The following is a 17,284-nucleotide window of genomic DNA, read 5'->3' as shown; positions in this document are numbered from 1 at the left end:
GGAGCAGTGCAGAGTACGGGGCCAAGGTGGCTCAAGGGCCTGTAACCAAGGCTGGAACAGAGGGAGGGGCAAAAATAAACTTACCTTATTTCACAGGTTAATAAAAGTATAAATTATTGAAATTTTTTTTTTTCTGTTCTTTAAAAGTCTTACGCTGGTAAAATTAGGCTTTACACCTGTTTTTACCAGGAGTAAGAATTTCACGGGCATTCGCTGGGCAGAAGTTGATCAAATAGCCCAACTCTCCGCCGCAGAGACCCTTTTCCCGGGAATGGTGCAATCTGTCAGGAAGATTCTTGACAGAGCGCAAAGGAGGCCAGAGTCATAACAGCTGAGATTGCTTGCTGGCTCGTGTAGGAAGTTGCAGAGCTGGGAAGAGCAGGACCGTGGTAGGAGTTGTAGATAAGGAGAAGGATTCTGAATTCAATGGGCCATAATTTGCAACCCACGAGGTGCGCACAGGCCAGGAGGGGTTTGGGCGTGCAAAGTGCATGCGCTAAAACCCGGAACTTTTGATCTGTCAAGAATCTTCCTGGCAGATCGTACCATTCCCGGGAAAAGGGCCTCTGCGGGCGGAGAGTTGGGCTATTTGACCAACTTCTGCCCAGCAAATGCCCGTGAAATTCTTACTCCTGGTAAAAGCAGGTGTAAGGCCTAATTTTACCAGCGCAAGACTTTTAAAAAAAACAGAAAAACATTTTTTTTTCAATAAACCTGTGAAATAAGGTAAGTTTATTTTTAGCCCTTCTCAAATACGCAAATTTATTTTTCAAAAAAATTTAATTTTTGTTTTAAATGTTTAATTAATTTAATAAAACAGCAGAGGATCAGGCATTGTGTTGTTGCATGATTTCTATTCAAATGATCAGATAATGTGAATGAAACAACAGTTAATTAAGAGGAATTTGCATTGCAGAATTCAATCTGCAGTAAAACGGAGGAGGATTTGATTATTGAAAACACGATCACACACCACTCACCTATCACCCAGAGTCTAGCAGAAATACAAAGTAACTCACCAACTTGTGATTAACATCAGCGCATTTATCCCTCTTTCTCTGCCACTGCATTGTTGCTCTACTTTTTTTGGCAGCTGATTCTTAATCATTCTTCCCCACCTCACTGTCCAACTCTGAATTTATAACGAAAGGGGATCTTCAGACACTTCCTTCATGGGTCAATGGTGCTGGGAGGCCCCGTCCTGCGAGGGGACATCAGCGGCAGGTCGGGACCATAAAAGGAGCGGCGAGCGGTTGCCATGGGCAGCTTGGAGGCCACTTCAAGGTACAGCGCGAGCTGGTGCAGGAGGGCGACAGCTGTGAAGAGTGACGTCATCAAGGTCCAGGTCATTGATTGGAGCATGGGCAGATACAGCAGCAGCGGCGAGAGACTGTAGAGGGACGTGATCAGGGCCTAAGGGAGGCGCGAGTTCGGGGCCAGGGACCCAGGGGCAGCATGGGCCAGCCCAGACTGCGATATGCAGAGCTGGTCTCCAGTTGTCTTGGTTAATCCTTGCCACTGGACCAAGACCCAGCTCTGTCAAGCCCGTGTGGTGGTTAGTGTGCAATGGCCACCCCACATGAAAAAAATTCACGCACAGCCAGCTTCCACTCTTCAGGATATAGTTCGGATCCTTCATTGAAACACCTGTGAACTCATCCTTTTATTTTGGCGTGGAAGCAAGTCATCCTCGTTTCGAGGGACCGCCTATGATGACATTGCTCCTCCATTGATCTTTCATCATTGAGGTGCATCACTTTCCTGATGTAAAGGTGTGCATGCGTGTGTGTGTACATGTCCGTGTGTGTGCAAGTTCCCCTCCAATTCACATACCAGTCTGACTTGGAAATATATCGCTGTTTCTTCTTTGTCGCTGGGTCAAATTCCTGGAACTCCCTCCGTAACAGCACTGTGGGAGTTCACCACCTTCTCGAGGACAATTAGGAATGGGCAATAAATGCTAGCTTTGCCAACGACGCCCACATCCCGTGAACGAATAAAAAAAATTGTGTGTGTATATATGTGTGTGTATATGTGTAATCTAGGCTGATACTTAGGTGCAGTGCAGAGGGAGGGAGTGCTGCATTGTCAGAGGTGCTGGCTTTTAGATAAGACGTTAAATCGAGGCCCCATCTGACCTCCCAGTTGGGCATTAAAGATTCCATGGCATTCTTTGAAGAGCAGAGGAGTTCATCCAGTGTCCTAGCCACCATTTAACCCATGACTAACATCAGTAAAACAGATACTCTGGTCATTTATCTCATTGTGGTTTCTTGGAGCTTGCTGTGCACATATTGGCTGCAGAAGTTTCCTGCATTACAACAGTGGCTGAATTCAAAACTACTTCATTGGCCATTGGGTGTCATGGTACATCAGTCATTGAAGGTAGGCATGCAGGTACAGCAGGCAGTAATGAAAGCAAATGGCATGCTGGCCTTCATAGCGAGGGGATTTGAGTATAGGAGCAGGGAGGTCTTACTTCAGTTGTACAGGGCCTTGGTGAGACCACACCTTGAGTATTGTGTGCAGTTTTTGTCTCCTAATCTGAGAAAGGACGTGCTTGCTATTGAGGGAGAGCAGCGAAGGTTCACCAGACTGATTCCCGGGATGGCAGGACTGGCATATGAGGAAAGACTGGATCGGCTAGGCTTATACTCACTGGAATTTAGAAAAATGAGAGGGAATCTCATAGAAGCTTATAAAATTCTGACATGACTGGACAGGTTAGATGCAGGAAGAATGTTCCCGATGTTGGGGAAGTCCAGAACCAGGGGTCCCAGTCTAAAGATAAGGGGTAAGCCATATAGGACCGAGATGAGGAGAAACGTTTTCACCCAGAGAGTTGTGAACCTGTGGAATTCTCTGCCACAGAAAGTTGTTGAGGCCAGTTCGTTAGATATATTCAAGAGGGAGTTAGATGTGGCCCTTACGGCTAAAGGGATCAGGGGGTATGGAGAGAAGGCAGGAGTGGGGTACTGAGATTGAATGATCAGCCATGATCATATTGAATGGTGGTGCAGGCTCGAAGGGCCAAATGGCCTATTCCTGCATCTATTTTCTATGTTTCTATGAAGCACTTGGAAAAATCCTGAGGTTATGAAAGGTGCTTATATAAAAACAAGTTTGCTCTTTCTGCCTTGCTGAATGGTACCTGGCTCTCCTGGAATCAGATCACAGCAAGGAGCCAGAGCCTTGAAGAGGAGTGGAAGGGAGGAAAAAAACTTGGCAGACTAAATTGTTAAAACAATAAATGAAACTTGTTGTGATCAGTATTAACCCAGGTTCTGTTAACAGCATAAAAATATTCATAATTTAGCACCAATTGCAACTGAATATATTATGTCACATCGCATTCTCTTGTCATCGTTTCATTCCGCTTGATGAATTTTCAATGTTATTTCAATTTAGCTTATTTTTGGAAAGGTTCTTTCTTTCTTTAACCTTTTATCCTTCTTAAACTATGAAATTGAATCACAGAAACTTACAGCAGAGTAGGAGGCCATTCGGCCCATCGTGCCCAGACCAACTCTTTGGAGCGCTCAAGTTAGTCCCATTTCCCTTGCTCTTTTCCTATAGCCCTGCAATTTTTTCCTTTACAAGTTCTTATCCAATTTCCTTTTGGAAGTTACCATCGAATCTGCTTCCACCGTGCTTTCAGACAGCGCATTCCAGATCATAACAATTAGCCTCAGTAAAACAGATTATCCGGTCACTATTTGTGGAACCTTGCTGTACACAAATTGGCCGCCGCCTTGCTTGCATTAATACAGTGACTACAATTCAAAAAGTACTTCATTGGCTGTAAAGCACTTTGGGGCAGCCGGTGGTTGTGAAAGGCGCTATAGAAATGCGCCTTTGTAAATGTCTCCTTTTGTAGGAAATTCCTGCTATATTTTAACCTTAACTTTTGCCTGTTTTGTATGCATGGCAGGACCCACCACAGTACGTGAGTAATATTTTATACTGTTTCCCCAGGCACCCCATTCAAGAACTAGGGCAGGCAATTTAAGGCAGATAGACATATCTACCACAGCTGTGGCAACACATCTGAACTATCACTAACCTGATGGATGGTTGTGATGTAGATTTGGCCCATCCTGTAGCTAAAGATAGCAGAGATTTACAACAATTGCCTTCAATCCACTAAGATCATTATTAGATAGTGCAGTGCTGGCAGGCAGACATGTTTTAAGCCACTGAATACAGCAGCGAGGGGCAAACGTTCCGATTGCTCGCTCACTGGGTGAGGCTCTGTGCCAGGAGTCCGCAAACTGAAAAGTTACCATTGGAGAGGGGCAAAATTAAAGTAAAAACCAATCATAATAGGGCGTAAATACACCATCCGGTGTGGGGCTGAGCCAAACGTAAGAAATAGGAGCAGGAGTCGGTTATACAGCCCCTCGGGCCTGCTTTGGCATTCAATAAGATCTTGTCAGATCTTTTACATCAACTCCATTTTCCCACCCGATCCCCGTATCCCTTGATTACCTCCTCTCCTGAAGGTGCTGACTCTCACTGGGGTATGGGTCCCCTCCTCTCCTGAAGGTGCTGACTCTCACTGGGGTACGGGTCCCCTCCTCTCCTGGAGGTGCTGACTCTCACTGGGGTACGGGTCCCCTCCTCTCCTGGAGGTGCTGACTCTCACTGGGGTACGGGTCCCCTCCTCTCCTGAAGGTGCTGACTCTCACTGGGGTACGGGTCCCCTCCTCTCCTGAAGGTGCTGACTCTCACTGGGGTACGGGTCCCCTCCTCTCCTGAAGGTGCTGACTCTCACTGGGGTATGGGTCCCCTCTTCTCCTGAAGGTGCTGACTCTCACTGGGGCATGGGTCCCCTCCTCTCCTGAAGGTGCTGACTCTCACTGAGGTATGGGTCCCCCTTCTCTCCTGAAGGTGCTGACTCTCACTGGGGTACGGGTCCCCCACCTCTCCTGAAGGTGCTGACTCTCACTGGGATATGGGTCCCCTCCTCTCCTGAAGATGCTGACTCTCACTGGGGTAAGGGTTCCCCACCTCTCCTGAAGGTGCTGACTCTCACTGGGGTACGGGTCCCCTCCTCTCCTGAAGGTGCCTACTCTCACTGGGGTATGGGTCCTCTCCTCTCCTGAAGGTGCTGACTCTCACTGGGGTATGGGTCCTCTCCTCTCCTGAAGGTGCTGACTCTCACTGGGGTATGGGTCCCCTCCTCTCCTGAAGGTGCTGACTCTCACTGGGGTACGGGTCCCCTCCTCTCCTGAAGGTGCCTACTCTCACTGGGGTATGGGTCCCCTCCTCTCCTGGAGGTGCTGAATCTCACTGGGGTACGGGTCCCCTTGAATTAATGGGAACATGGGTTTAAACTTTACACATGGCCCTCCCTTCCATGGAACACACCCATACAACCCATGGAGACCCTGATCAAGGGTCGACCCATCAGTCTTGTCAGATGCTGTAACCCCTCTGTTACATCCGTGGCAATAGTGCTCCCCTCTCCCACTTTTCAATGAGCCCAAAGGGGGCCATGTTAACCTAAGTAGTCTGACAGGGAGCTGACGGGATCGAATAGAATGGCGGTTTTGATTTCCGCCCAATATCAAAATCGGGTGAGGTGAAAATCAAGCATCAGTTTCCTGACGAATGAGTTAGGTTAAAATGACCCTCCGAAGTTTTCCAGTTAGCTCCAGGTTCGTTCCCTAGAATGAGCTAATTGCGGAAGGGGAGATGTGTGAAGTACTGAAGCACTGGGCTGGAGAATGGAACAACACCACCATGATACCCTAACTATGGTTACTATCCAGTGACCTCCCCTGCTGGAAAGTGCGAGTGAGTGGACATAGTGCGAGGACAGAATTGTGTTCGGTTATTATGCCCGACACGCTCGATGGTCTCAATCACCATCTAGACTCACCCATGACATTGAATGCAACATGGATGAGGTGTTGAAGTCACTGATGGCATCAACACGATCGGCACCTACATAACAGGAGGGGAAGAAAACTAGGGGGACAGATGTTAAAGACTGCCTATTATTCTAGAGTCCCGTCCTATATCCATATTTAATTGCCTATTAATCAATTGTTAATTTATGCCCATGCAGTCCGAGGTACTTGTATATTTTGCCAAGGTATAGAATGCTGTGCGTGTCATTATGGGGATTACAGTCAATAACACAGAGGAAACAAAGGGTGAACTATCCTTATAGCTTCAAACTGAAGGGAAATGTGCTTCGTTGATCTGCATTCATTAACTCTTGGATTTAATTAGCATATATAAATAGAGTTGGATCATAATAAATGCGTTTTTATTTTGCAAAGAAATGTTATTGGGCTGAGAATTCAGCCCAGACCAATCTGTCGATTACAATTGGCGATTTGCATATCTTCACACCACAGAGCATGGTACCTCTTTACAGCACAGCCCATCCTCTCATTCATTCAGACATTCAATCCAAACCGAGACAATAGGAAATGCAGATGCAGTGAACCCTCATTATAAAGAGGTGCCTGGGAGACTGCCAAATCCTCTTTTATAACGAGAGCTGCTTTATGAGCAAGGTGCGTTTATTCCAGCTCCCTCAGTCCATTATGCCAGCTCATTAACCTGGGTGAAACTCCTCTATTAGTGAACATTTGCAGCCATACTAAGGGCATGCAGTGCATAAGTCTAAATAGCAGCTTGCTTGTTGCCATTGACAACACCACTCTTTACTATGTGAGTGCAATTTTCCCCCAAAGTGAGGAGCTGTCAATAAGAACTTCCACCATTAAAATACATGCACTTTATATAGCACCCTTAACGTAGTGAAATGTCCCAAGGCGCTTCACAGGAGTATTATGAGATCAAAAAAATTGTCACTGAGCTGGAGAAATTAGGGCAGGCTTGGTCAAAGAGATATGTTTTAAGGAGCGTCTTGAAGGAGGAAAGAGAGGTAGAGAGGCGGAGAGGTTTAGGGAGGGAGTTCCAGAGCTTGGGGCCCAGGCAACAGGATGCACGGCCACCGATGGTTGAGCGATTATAATCAGGGATGCTCCAGAGAGCAGAATTGGAGGAGGGCAGAATTTGAGGAGCGCCGACATCTTGGGGGAGTTGTGGGGCTGGAGGTTACGGAGATAGGGAGGAGTGAGGCCAATGAGGGTTTTGAAAACAAGGATGAGAATTTTGAAATCGAGGCATTGTTTAACCGGAAGCCAATGTAGGTCAGCGAGCACAGGGGTGATGGGTGAGCGGGGCTTGGTGCAAGCAGAAACGGTTGGTATGCTGATTCATTCCTTCAAAAAGGAGCTTGCTAGCTATTTGATTGGGATTGGGATGGAGGGGTAGGTGTGGACTAATATGATTCATACTCCATGGTATATCACGGTTGTTGCGCTATTTAGTCTGGCATTGTTCGAAGAATGCCGCAAACATTGTTGCCTAGTGGAGACATCGGGATGGATCAATATCTTTGAGATTTCTTTGGTTACCTTTGAGGCTCAAGCAGTATTTAATCAGCAGTTTCTCTTCATAGATGAGGTAGAGTCCATTTTAATGTAAATTGTACATGATCAAAGTTTGTTTGATAATGCTCCTGTGAAGCAGCTCGAGTCGTTTTACTTCATTAAATTTGCTATATAAATGAAGGTTGTTGTTGATCTTTGAAAGAAATGGGCTTGAAAATAGAAAGAAGACTTGGATTTATATAGCGCCTTTCACGACCACCGGACGTCTCAAAGTTCTTTATAGCCAATGAAGTACTTTTGGAGTGCAGTCACTGTTGTAATGTGGGAAACACTGCAGCCAATTTGCGCACAGCAAGCTCCCAAAACAGCAATGTGATAATGACCAGATAATCTGTTTTTGTTATGTTGATTGAGGGATAAATATTGGCCAGGACACCGGGGATAACTCCCCTGCTCGTCTTCGAAATAGTGCCATGGGATCTTTTATGTGCACCTGAGGGGCAGACGGGGCCTCAGTTTAACGTCTCATCTGAAAGACGGCACCTCCAACAGTGCAGCACTCCCTCAGCACTGCACTGCTCTTTTATTAATCAATGCTTTCTCGTGCTCTGCAAGGCTCTAGAGTCGTTTCATCCACCATTTGGCCTTGTGTGCTCTTTGACACAGATGAAAGTGTTGGCGAATAATTATTTGGAAACCAGCAGGTCATGAGGGCCAGCTCTCCCACGGTGAGCCGTGATTTAATTGAATTTAATGAAGCTGGTCATTAGTGTGAGGGCATCAGGAAAACAATGGCCATGAAAGTTGCTGGATTGTCGTCACAATCCAACTAGTTCACTAATGTCCTTCAAGGAAGAGAATCTGTCAATCCTACTCGGTCTGGCCTACACATGACTCCAGTCCCACATGATATGGTTGACATGTAATGCCCTCTGAAGTGACCCAGTAAGCTACTTATTACAAAAAAAACAATGGCTACCGCTCCTTCTCATGGATAATAAATATGGCGTTGCCATTGTGCCAAGAACAAATTTAAAAAGAAGAGCAGCTTAAAAGCCTTGAGACATTTTTCTATGTTAAGGGTGCTGTATAAACGCAAGTTGTTGCTATGTGCTTGTTAAAGAAAAGAAAGATTTGCATTTATATAGCGCCCTTCATGACCACTGGATGTCCCAAAGCATTTTTCAGCCAATGAAGTATTTTCTGATGCTAAGGACTGTTTCTGGGAGTATTTGACACCTCTAGCGGGTATTCCACTATTTCATGCTCTCAAGGGGTGCCATCCTTGCATGGAATGTGGGTTGGTATTCGGGCTACAACAATGCAGTCCCAAAAGTCCAAATTTTAGCAAACCGGACGTTCCTGCTTTTGGGCTACAATCAAGCACGTCATCAAAAGAGTGCCTGAAATTCAGCAACAGCTGTGCCTTTCACTTTGTGTCATTAAGGCACTTTACAACAGGAAGACATGCGAGGATCAAAATCCCCGTGTGGTTAAGTACACCCAAATTGGTCAGGGCCGCCGAGAAACAAAGCCTTGATAGGGATTATCCTACCTAATATTTGTGATAATTCCTGATTTATTCCAATCTTTTAATCCTGCTAGACCAAAGGAGTTTGTTGTGAGATTTACTGCAGTTATCACTGAACAAGATTTGGCCACTTTACTGTCGGATAGAATGATGGGCTGGCCTCTGTGGCAGATCGCTGTGTGACTCCAACTCCTGCTTGGCGTTTCATTCTCTTGTAATTTCGCTTTCAGGCTTGGTGCTAATTTGCGGCATTTACTTGGCAGAACTACAAACAGATGAACAATGACACACAAGTAAAAATCTGATGAATCGGGCCTGTTCCACACAATTCCAATACCTTGTGTATCAGTATATACACACTCCGCCCCACCCAAAACCATGTGATCTCCTGGGAGAGGCCAAAAAAAACCCAGGTTATTGGTGGGGGGGGGGAAATCTGGGAAATTCCTCTCCGACCTATCTAGATGATTGAAACTAGTCCAGGAGATCACTCTGTCCCTGAATCCCTGCAGTGCCTACCCTTCTGTATGAGGTGATCTCCGTCCCAGCCAGAAACAGGTCCAGTTCTCGTTTGAAGGAATTCAGTGAGTCACCACGAGACGGCAGCCTGTTCCAGAGGACCACTATTCCCTGGGTAAAGAACCACCTCTGGAGACATCTCACCTAGATCTACTCTTAAATAACTTAAAATTGTAACCCCAGTTCTCCCTAACCGCAACTAAATAAGCAAAAACTCTGTGCACTTAATTAGCGCTCAACAAATGAAGCTCCTACTTTGAAGTAAATGGTCAGAGGTGTCGTCTTTCAGATGAGACGTTAAACCGAGGCCCTCCCTGTGATATATTCACAGAGCACAGCACACACAGCTCCTAACATGGCAAGAAGCTCTGTCGGAAGCTTCCGGAACAGCCTGGTTCTATTTATTATTAACTCTGCAGTTGCAGTACACAATACATCCACATCCACAGTGTGGAGCTACAAACATTACAAGCTTACAGATATTACACTCCCGAACAGCACTGTGGGAGTGCCATCACCACGCGGACTGCAGCGGTTCAAGAAGGCGGCTCACCACCACCTTCTCGAGGGCCATTAGGGATGGGCAATAAATGCTGGCCTTGCCGGCAACGCCCACAACCCGTGAATGAACAAAAACAAAAGGCATGGGGGTAGCTTGATAAAGCTCTTTCTGCTTATGCCATCAAATAAAGGATTTCTACTTACCTCTTCCATCCCAAGTTGCGGGCTCGAGCCTTTTCCCTGGAGTATTTCTGGTGCGGTAAAGGTGTAAATATCCCCACCTGAGGCATTACTTCTAAAAGACAATCCACCACTCGCTGACAGCAGCACTGACCAGGGACAGATAATGTAACTGAAGGAAGTGTCTGAAAAGTAATGCAGAAAATGAAAACAGCAATGAAATCTCTTTTAATGAAGCAATGTTGCCTCGTAAATCAGTTAATTGGTTTCTGTCATCAGCAGGCTCTGCCCTGCACACTGAGACGCTGGGTTTAGACAAGCAATCAGGAGGAGACCTTGAGGCTGATGGGACATTGCAACATCACAATGCCACACGAGAGTTCTGGTATCAGCCGTGGCTCAGTGGTTAACACTCCCGCCTCTCGATAGGTTAATATATGTCATGGGAGACAAGTTAAACTTTAGCTAGTGGTGGAGAATGACTGTGCAGAGTGGCGGAATGATGGCGAGGTTCTTTCTGCTTTAGTCATGACTTTGTTTCTTTTGCTGGATACTGGTGAATGGTGAGTGTGTCTTACATTGGAATGATTACTATCATAGAATCATTAGCTCCGGTTTTCATGAGCTGCAAGGCCCGCCCATTTGGCGTTGGCTGCCGAGAGACCGGGCGGTACTTTACCGGAACGATTTCTCTAAAAGAGGTGGCGGTACTGACTTGCGGCAAAACAACGGCTTACGCCGTCAATCTGGGCAGCAGCGGGCAGGAGCTCTCAGGCGGCAAATGAACTTGCCGTCCAAGTGCCGCCAAGGATGGAGTCAGGCCCAGGGAGGGGGAACTCTGCAAAGTTAAAAACATTACCAAAAGAAAAACACCGGAACATCTTCAGGGGATCCCAACCAGGTAAGTCGCTTTCAAAGATGTTCACTAACCTTTTCTTTCAAGTCTTCATACCTACCGTCAGGGTTAGGTCAGCCTCCATGCAGCAGTCCTTCCTCCTGCTGCCGCCGACTCCCGCCAGCACCAATCTGGCATCTCGGCAGGCGGGGGGACCACTTACCCGACTTGGCTGCCAGAGGACGTCAGCGGGCGATTCCCAGCGGTGTTCCCCTCCCGCCCGTTCCAGAGGAAAACAACAGCAACACTTGGCGGCAGTTGACAGCAGCAGGCGGCAGTGGGCAATAAGGCCACCAATATCGGGGCCCTAGAAACTTACAGCACAGAAGAAGGCCATTCAGCCCAAATGTGTCTGTGCTGGTTGACAAAGAGCTAACCAGTCTGTGATATATTCACAGAACACAGCACACACAGCTTCCTAACATGGCAGGCAGCTCTCTCGGAAGTCTCCAGAAATCTGCCTGGGCTGTTTATTATTAAACCTGCACTTGCAGTACACAATACGTCCACATCCACAGTGTGGCGCTGCAAACATTACAAGCTTACAGACATTACACTTCTCCCTCCTTAATGAAGAAGTTATTATAACAAACATCATACATAACTTTCATGTTTATACACAACACAGGATATAAACTTATTTTTTTCCCATATTTACAAATTTAACTTTACCACTTGTTTTCTGATTCAAAGAGGAAACCTTCGCTCTCAAACAGAACCTTCCAAACATGGTGTCGATTTCACACTCATTCAAGCCTCATCCTGAGGAACGTTTTCCTCCACAGAATTTCCTTGATTTTCATTTGAACTCACTCTAACTTCAGGCTCTTTGTTTTCCTGACTCAGACTCAGACTTTCATTCTGATTCTCTCCTGGATTTGTTTCCAGTACATTGGATTTAGGATTTGCTACTGGTGTATCAAAACTATCTGATAAGTCAGAAAGAATTGAATCATTCCCACCTTCAACTCCTTCCATGTCTGTAGGTAAAATATGATCAATATGAACAAACCTAACCTGTCCATTATCAAACATCTTTACCAAATCTGTGCGAGGACTACATATCTTCACCACTCTTCCTGGTAACCACGTTAACCATTTATGGTGATGGTTCTTCACTCTCACCTTCTGGTTTAATTTCACACTTTTCTCTTTTATTCTACCTCTATCTTGATTCTCTTTCAGTCTTAAATGTGTCTCTTCTACGGACTGTGCCAAATTTGGCTTTAACAACGGGAATCTGGTTCGAGGCTGTCGTTTGAGAAACAACTCTGCTGGTGTTCTACCAGTAGTTGTATGAGGAGTATTTCGATATGTAATCAAAAAATTAGCCAATTTGTGATCCAATGACAACTGTCGTTTCCTTGGATTTGGATCTAACATTTATTTTATGAGGGCACGTTTTACAATTTGTACAGTGCGCTCTGCTGCACCATTCGAAGCAGGATGATATGGTGAAACCTTGGTATGTTTGACACCATTTTTGCTCGTGAATTGTGCAAATTCTTCTGAACAAAATTGTGGTCCATTATCCGAAACAATTTCTTCAGGGAGGCCAAATGCAGAAAATAATTTTCGTAAAATGTCCAATGTTTTACTTGTTGTTATTTTCCACTATGGAAACACCTCAACCCACTTCGAATGGCTATCAATCACAATGAACAATTGTTGTCCTTCTAACTCAGCAAAATCAATTTGTAGCCTTTGCCACACCCTGGGAGGCCATTTCCATGGCTGTAATGGTACTGGTGGTGGTTGCTTGCTTACCGATTGACATGTCGTACACTGACTCACGATGTACTCTATATCTTTATCAAGATCTGGCCACCATAAATAACTGCGTGCAAAACTCTTGGTCAAGCACATTCCCAGGTGCTGGTCATGGAGGTCTCCTAATAATTTGGACCTGAATTTATTTGGTATAACCACTCTTGCACCCCACATGAAACAATCTTTATCGACTGATAATTCATTCCCACGAATGAAGAATGGATGTGTATCTTTATCTGTTACCTTGTTTGGCCATCCATTTGCAATATATTCATACACCTTTGACATCACTGGGTCTGGTTTGGTTGCTCTACCAATCTCTTCAGCTGTGACTGGCAATTCATCAATGTATGAAAAATAAAACACTTCTTCCCTATCGGGTGTAACTTGTGATGGAGAAGGCAATCTAGACATTGCATCAGCTGATCGTCTGTATTCAATATCATATGTATATGCTGACAAAATCAAAGCTCATCTCTGCATTCGGGCTGCAGCTAAGGTTGGAACTGGGGACTTTGGATGGAGGATTGCTGTTAGGGGCTTATGGTCCGCAATAATGGTAAACTTACGACCATCCAAGTATTTGTGAAACTTCTTGACCCCAAAAATTAATGCCAAAGCTTCCCTTTCAATTTGCGTATAATTACTATCACTGGCACTGAGAGTGCGTGAAGCAAAAGCAATTGGTCTCTCCTCCCCACTACTTAATACATGAGAGATTACTGTCCCAACTCCATATGGAGAGGCATCACATGTTAGCTTAATCTCCTTAGATATGTCATAGTGAACTAACATGGTGCTCTCTACCAATTTGCTTTTACACTCCTTGAATGCTGTATCGCATTCTTTTGATCACTTCCAATGAACCTGTTTTTTCAAAAGTTTATTCAGTGGATGTAATACTGAAGCCAAATTTGGTAGGAACTTCCCATAATAGTTCAAAAGACCCAAGAATGAACGAAGTTCAGTGACATTCCTGGGAGTGGGTGCATTTCTGATTGCATTAAATTTTTCCATGGTTAGATGTAAACCATCTTTGTCTACTCTGTACCCTAAGTATTCCACTGAGTTTTTAAATAACTCACACTTACGAGCAGACACTCGTACTCTGTGCTTCTCTAGCCGTTTGAAGACTTCATTCAAGCCTATTAAATTGATATAGGCTTAGATGAGTATTTATAGTCAAACATGACTTGGACTCCTCATCTAGTTCAAGCTGTAAGTAGGCATTCATAAGATCCGGTTTTGAGAACATCTGACCACCTGTCAGTGTTGTGAAAAACTCTTCTATATTCGGCAATGTATTGGGGACATTACCCTCTAGAACCTGGTTTACGGTTACTTTATAATCACCACATAATCTTAGCTTACCATCGGACTTAGGTACAACAACAATGGGTGTAGCCCAATTACATCGATCTATCTTACAAATAATGCTCTCAGTCTCTAGTCTTTTGAGTTCTTGCTCAACTTTCTCTTTGAGTGCATATGGTACGGAACGTGGCTTGTAGTAAATCGATCTAGCGTCCTTCTGTACCCTGACACTCGCCTTGAAACCTTGGATCGGACTGCCCGTTGTGCAGAACACCTTCGGATACTGCTTGATAACCTCATCCGTTGATGAAAATCTTGCTTCCACACAGAAAATCTTACTCCAATCCAGCTTCAGTGAGCTCAACCAATTTCTTCCTAGTAAGACAGACTTCACTACTATTATAGGCAAGTTCTGAAATTGATCTTTATATTTCACCGGTAAGGTGATACGACCTACCACAGGAATTTTCTCTCCCGAGTAGCCTCGCAGCTGTATCTTGGATTTATCCAATTGAAAATCATGCAATTTGTCGTGGTATAGTGACTCCAGTACTACACTCACGGTTGCACCCGTGTCAATTTCCATTGTTATCTTGAATCCCGCAACATCTATGTGGATTTTGATGCTTTCCGAAATGCTGTCCGTTAACCTCGTGCTCCTGATGATGTGTAACTCTAACATCTCCTCGTCCCGTTGTTGTTCTTCCATGCTATGTAGCCTCTTGGGATTTCTACTCATAGCTTTGAACGCTGGATTCATAGCTTTGGAAGCTGGTTTACCCTTCAGTCGGCATGCCTTTGCAAGATGCCCAGTCGTTCTGCGGAAGAAACACTCTGCCTTCACGTATGGACAACTTTGAGCAATGTGTTGTCCCAGGCACCTGTAGCATGACTTCGACGCTCTGGTAGAATTTCCAGTTTCTGAGACTTTCGGCCATGCCCGTCTTTTACTTTGAACCTGCAGGTGATTTACCTCAGTTGACTGACGACCGTAATCATTATTTAATTCTCGGGAATATTGTTCGGTCATGCTCATCGACCTTGCTGTCTGACAAACAATCTCAAAAGTCAAGTCATCCGTCATCAATAACTTCCTTCTGATCGTATCATTTTCCACCCTACAAACAAAACGATCCCGTAATGCTCGGTTTTGAAAGTTTCCAAAATTACAGTGCATCAATAGCTTTTTTAATGCTATGATGTAGTCACTGGTTACTTCATCAGTCTTTTGATTCCGAATCCCGAAACGATAGCTTTCAGCAATTTCTAACGGTTTGGGGTTATAGTGCTGCTCCAGCTTCATTAAAATCTCTTTAAGCGTTGTGTCCTTTGGCTCGTCAGGCACAAGCAGATTTACAAGGGTGTCATATAATGCTGGACCTGCCTCCGATAAGAAGATCGCTCTCTTACGTTCCAACATAGCCTGATTCTGGACTGCATTGTCTGGAACTTCGATTATGTTATTTGCAATTAAATACATTTCTAGCCGATCCACATATGCTTTAAAATGTTCCCGATCATGTCTATATTCACTCAAAGATCCCAATGCACCTGCCATTTTAATCTCCAGCTCTTCACACCATGTGCTGTATTTTACCTTGGATTTTTGTAGCTTTTTTCAAAGAGAAATTTCCAAAGTCGCTCTAACGGCTGACTGAATCCTTCACCAACAAAATTTCAGCTTTAAATCATCCAAAATATCCCATCTTAGTCGCCAAATGTGATATATTCACAGAGCACAGCACACACTGCTTCCTAAAATGGCAGGCAGCTCTCTCAGAAGCCTCCGGAAATCTGCCTGGGGCTGTTTATTATTAACCCTGCACTTGCAGTACACAATACGTCCACATCCACAGTGTGGAGCTACAAACATTACAAGCTTACAGACATTACACAGTCCAATCCCAGCTTCCAGCTCTTGGTCCATAGCCTTGTAGGTTACGACACTTCAAGTGTATATCCAAGTACTTTGTTCTCCTTGGTGTCCTGGCCATTATTTATCCCTCAACCAACATCACTAAAAAAAACATTTAGTCATTATCTCATGATCAGCTCTGTTGGGCAGGCCACATAGTTCGCATGCCAGACACGAGCCTTCCAAAGCAAGTGCTCTACTCGGAACTCCTTCACGGCAACCGAGCCAAAGGTGGGCAGCGGAAATGTTACAAGGACACCCTCAAAGTCTCCCTGATAAAGTGCAACATCCCCACCGACACCTGGGAGTCCCTGGCCAAAGACTGCCCTAAGTGGAGGAAGCGCATCCGGGAGGGCGCTGAGCACCTCGAGTCTCGTCGCCGGGAGCATGCAGAAATCAAGGGCAGGCAGCGGAAAGAGCGTGCGGCAAACCAGTCCCACCCACCCCTTCCCTCATTGACTATCTGTTCCACCTGTGACAGAGACTATAGTTCTCATATTGGACTGTTCAGCCATGTAAGAATTCATGTTAAGAGTGGAAGCAAGTCTTCCTCGATACCGAGGGACTGTCTATGATGATGATGATGATGATGATGCTGTTTGTGGGAGCTTGCTGTGCGCAAATTGGCTGCTGCGTTTCCTACATTACAACAGTGACCACAGTTCAAATATATTTAATTGTCTGTAAAGCACTTTGGGATGTCCAGAAGTTGAGATAGGCACTATATAAATGCAAGTTCTTTTCTTTTTTCTTTACTTTTTAATTGTGATGAGGGTTTCTCTACCACCTCGACCATCCTTTCAGGCAGTGAGTCCCAGACCCCCACCACTCTCTGGGTGAAAAAAGTTCTCTTCAACTCCCCTCTAATCCTTCTACCAATTATTTTAAATTTGTGCCCCCTGGTTATTGACGATGTCGTAAATATTTTTAATGTTGAATAAATCCCATTAAAAAAACACTCTTGCCTCTGAGTCAGAAGGTTATGGGATTACGTCCCACTTCAGACATGAGCCCCAAATCCTGCGATCGTGAAAGGCGCTATATAAATGCAAGTCCTTTATATAATATTTAAGACTGAATACGGCTGGTCATATCGGGGACAAGCTCATGATGATTTTTACAGCTTCATAAACAAATCTGATTGCAAAAGCTGAACCTTCCAATTATAAAATATTACTGTGCAGAAACGGACCATTTGACCCATTGTCTGTGCCGGAGCCCAGTCTAATCTCACTCCCCAAACC

General features: G+C 45.0%; 1 protein-coding gene across 1 annotated transcript in view; it reads right to left on the bottom strand.

Annotated features, from left to right (window-relative positions):
- ptpn20 (protein tyrosine phosphatase non-receptor type 20) overlaps positions 1-17,284 on the bottom strand; it is a 473,076-nt gene that overhangs the window by 389,696 nt on the left and 66,096 nt on the right. The window contains exons 3-4 of the mRNA XM_070865389.1: positions 16,336-16,351; positions 10,171-10,318 (exon numbers count right to left, since the gene is read on the bottom strand). Of these exons, the coding sequence (XP_070721490.1) occupies positions 10,171-10,318; positions 16,336-16,351 (164 nt within the window). The remainder of the gene's footprint in view (positions 1-10,170; positions 10,319-16,335; positions 16,352-17,284) is intronic.

Source organism: Pristiophorus japonicus, chromosome 22, assembly GCF_044704955.1.
Source record: "Pristiophorus japonicus isolate sPriJap1 chromosome 22, sPriJap1.hap1, whole genome shotgun sequence".
In the NCBI taxonomy this organism is placed as follows: Eukaryota; Metazoa; Chordata; class Chondrichthyes; family Pristiophoridae; genus Pristiophorus; species Pristiophorus japonicus.
The sequence above is the reverse complement of the archived record's forward strand: the minus strand, read 5'-3'. Positions and strand labels throughout refer to the sequence as shown.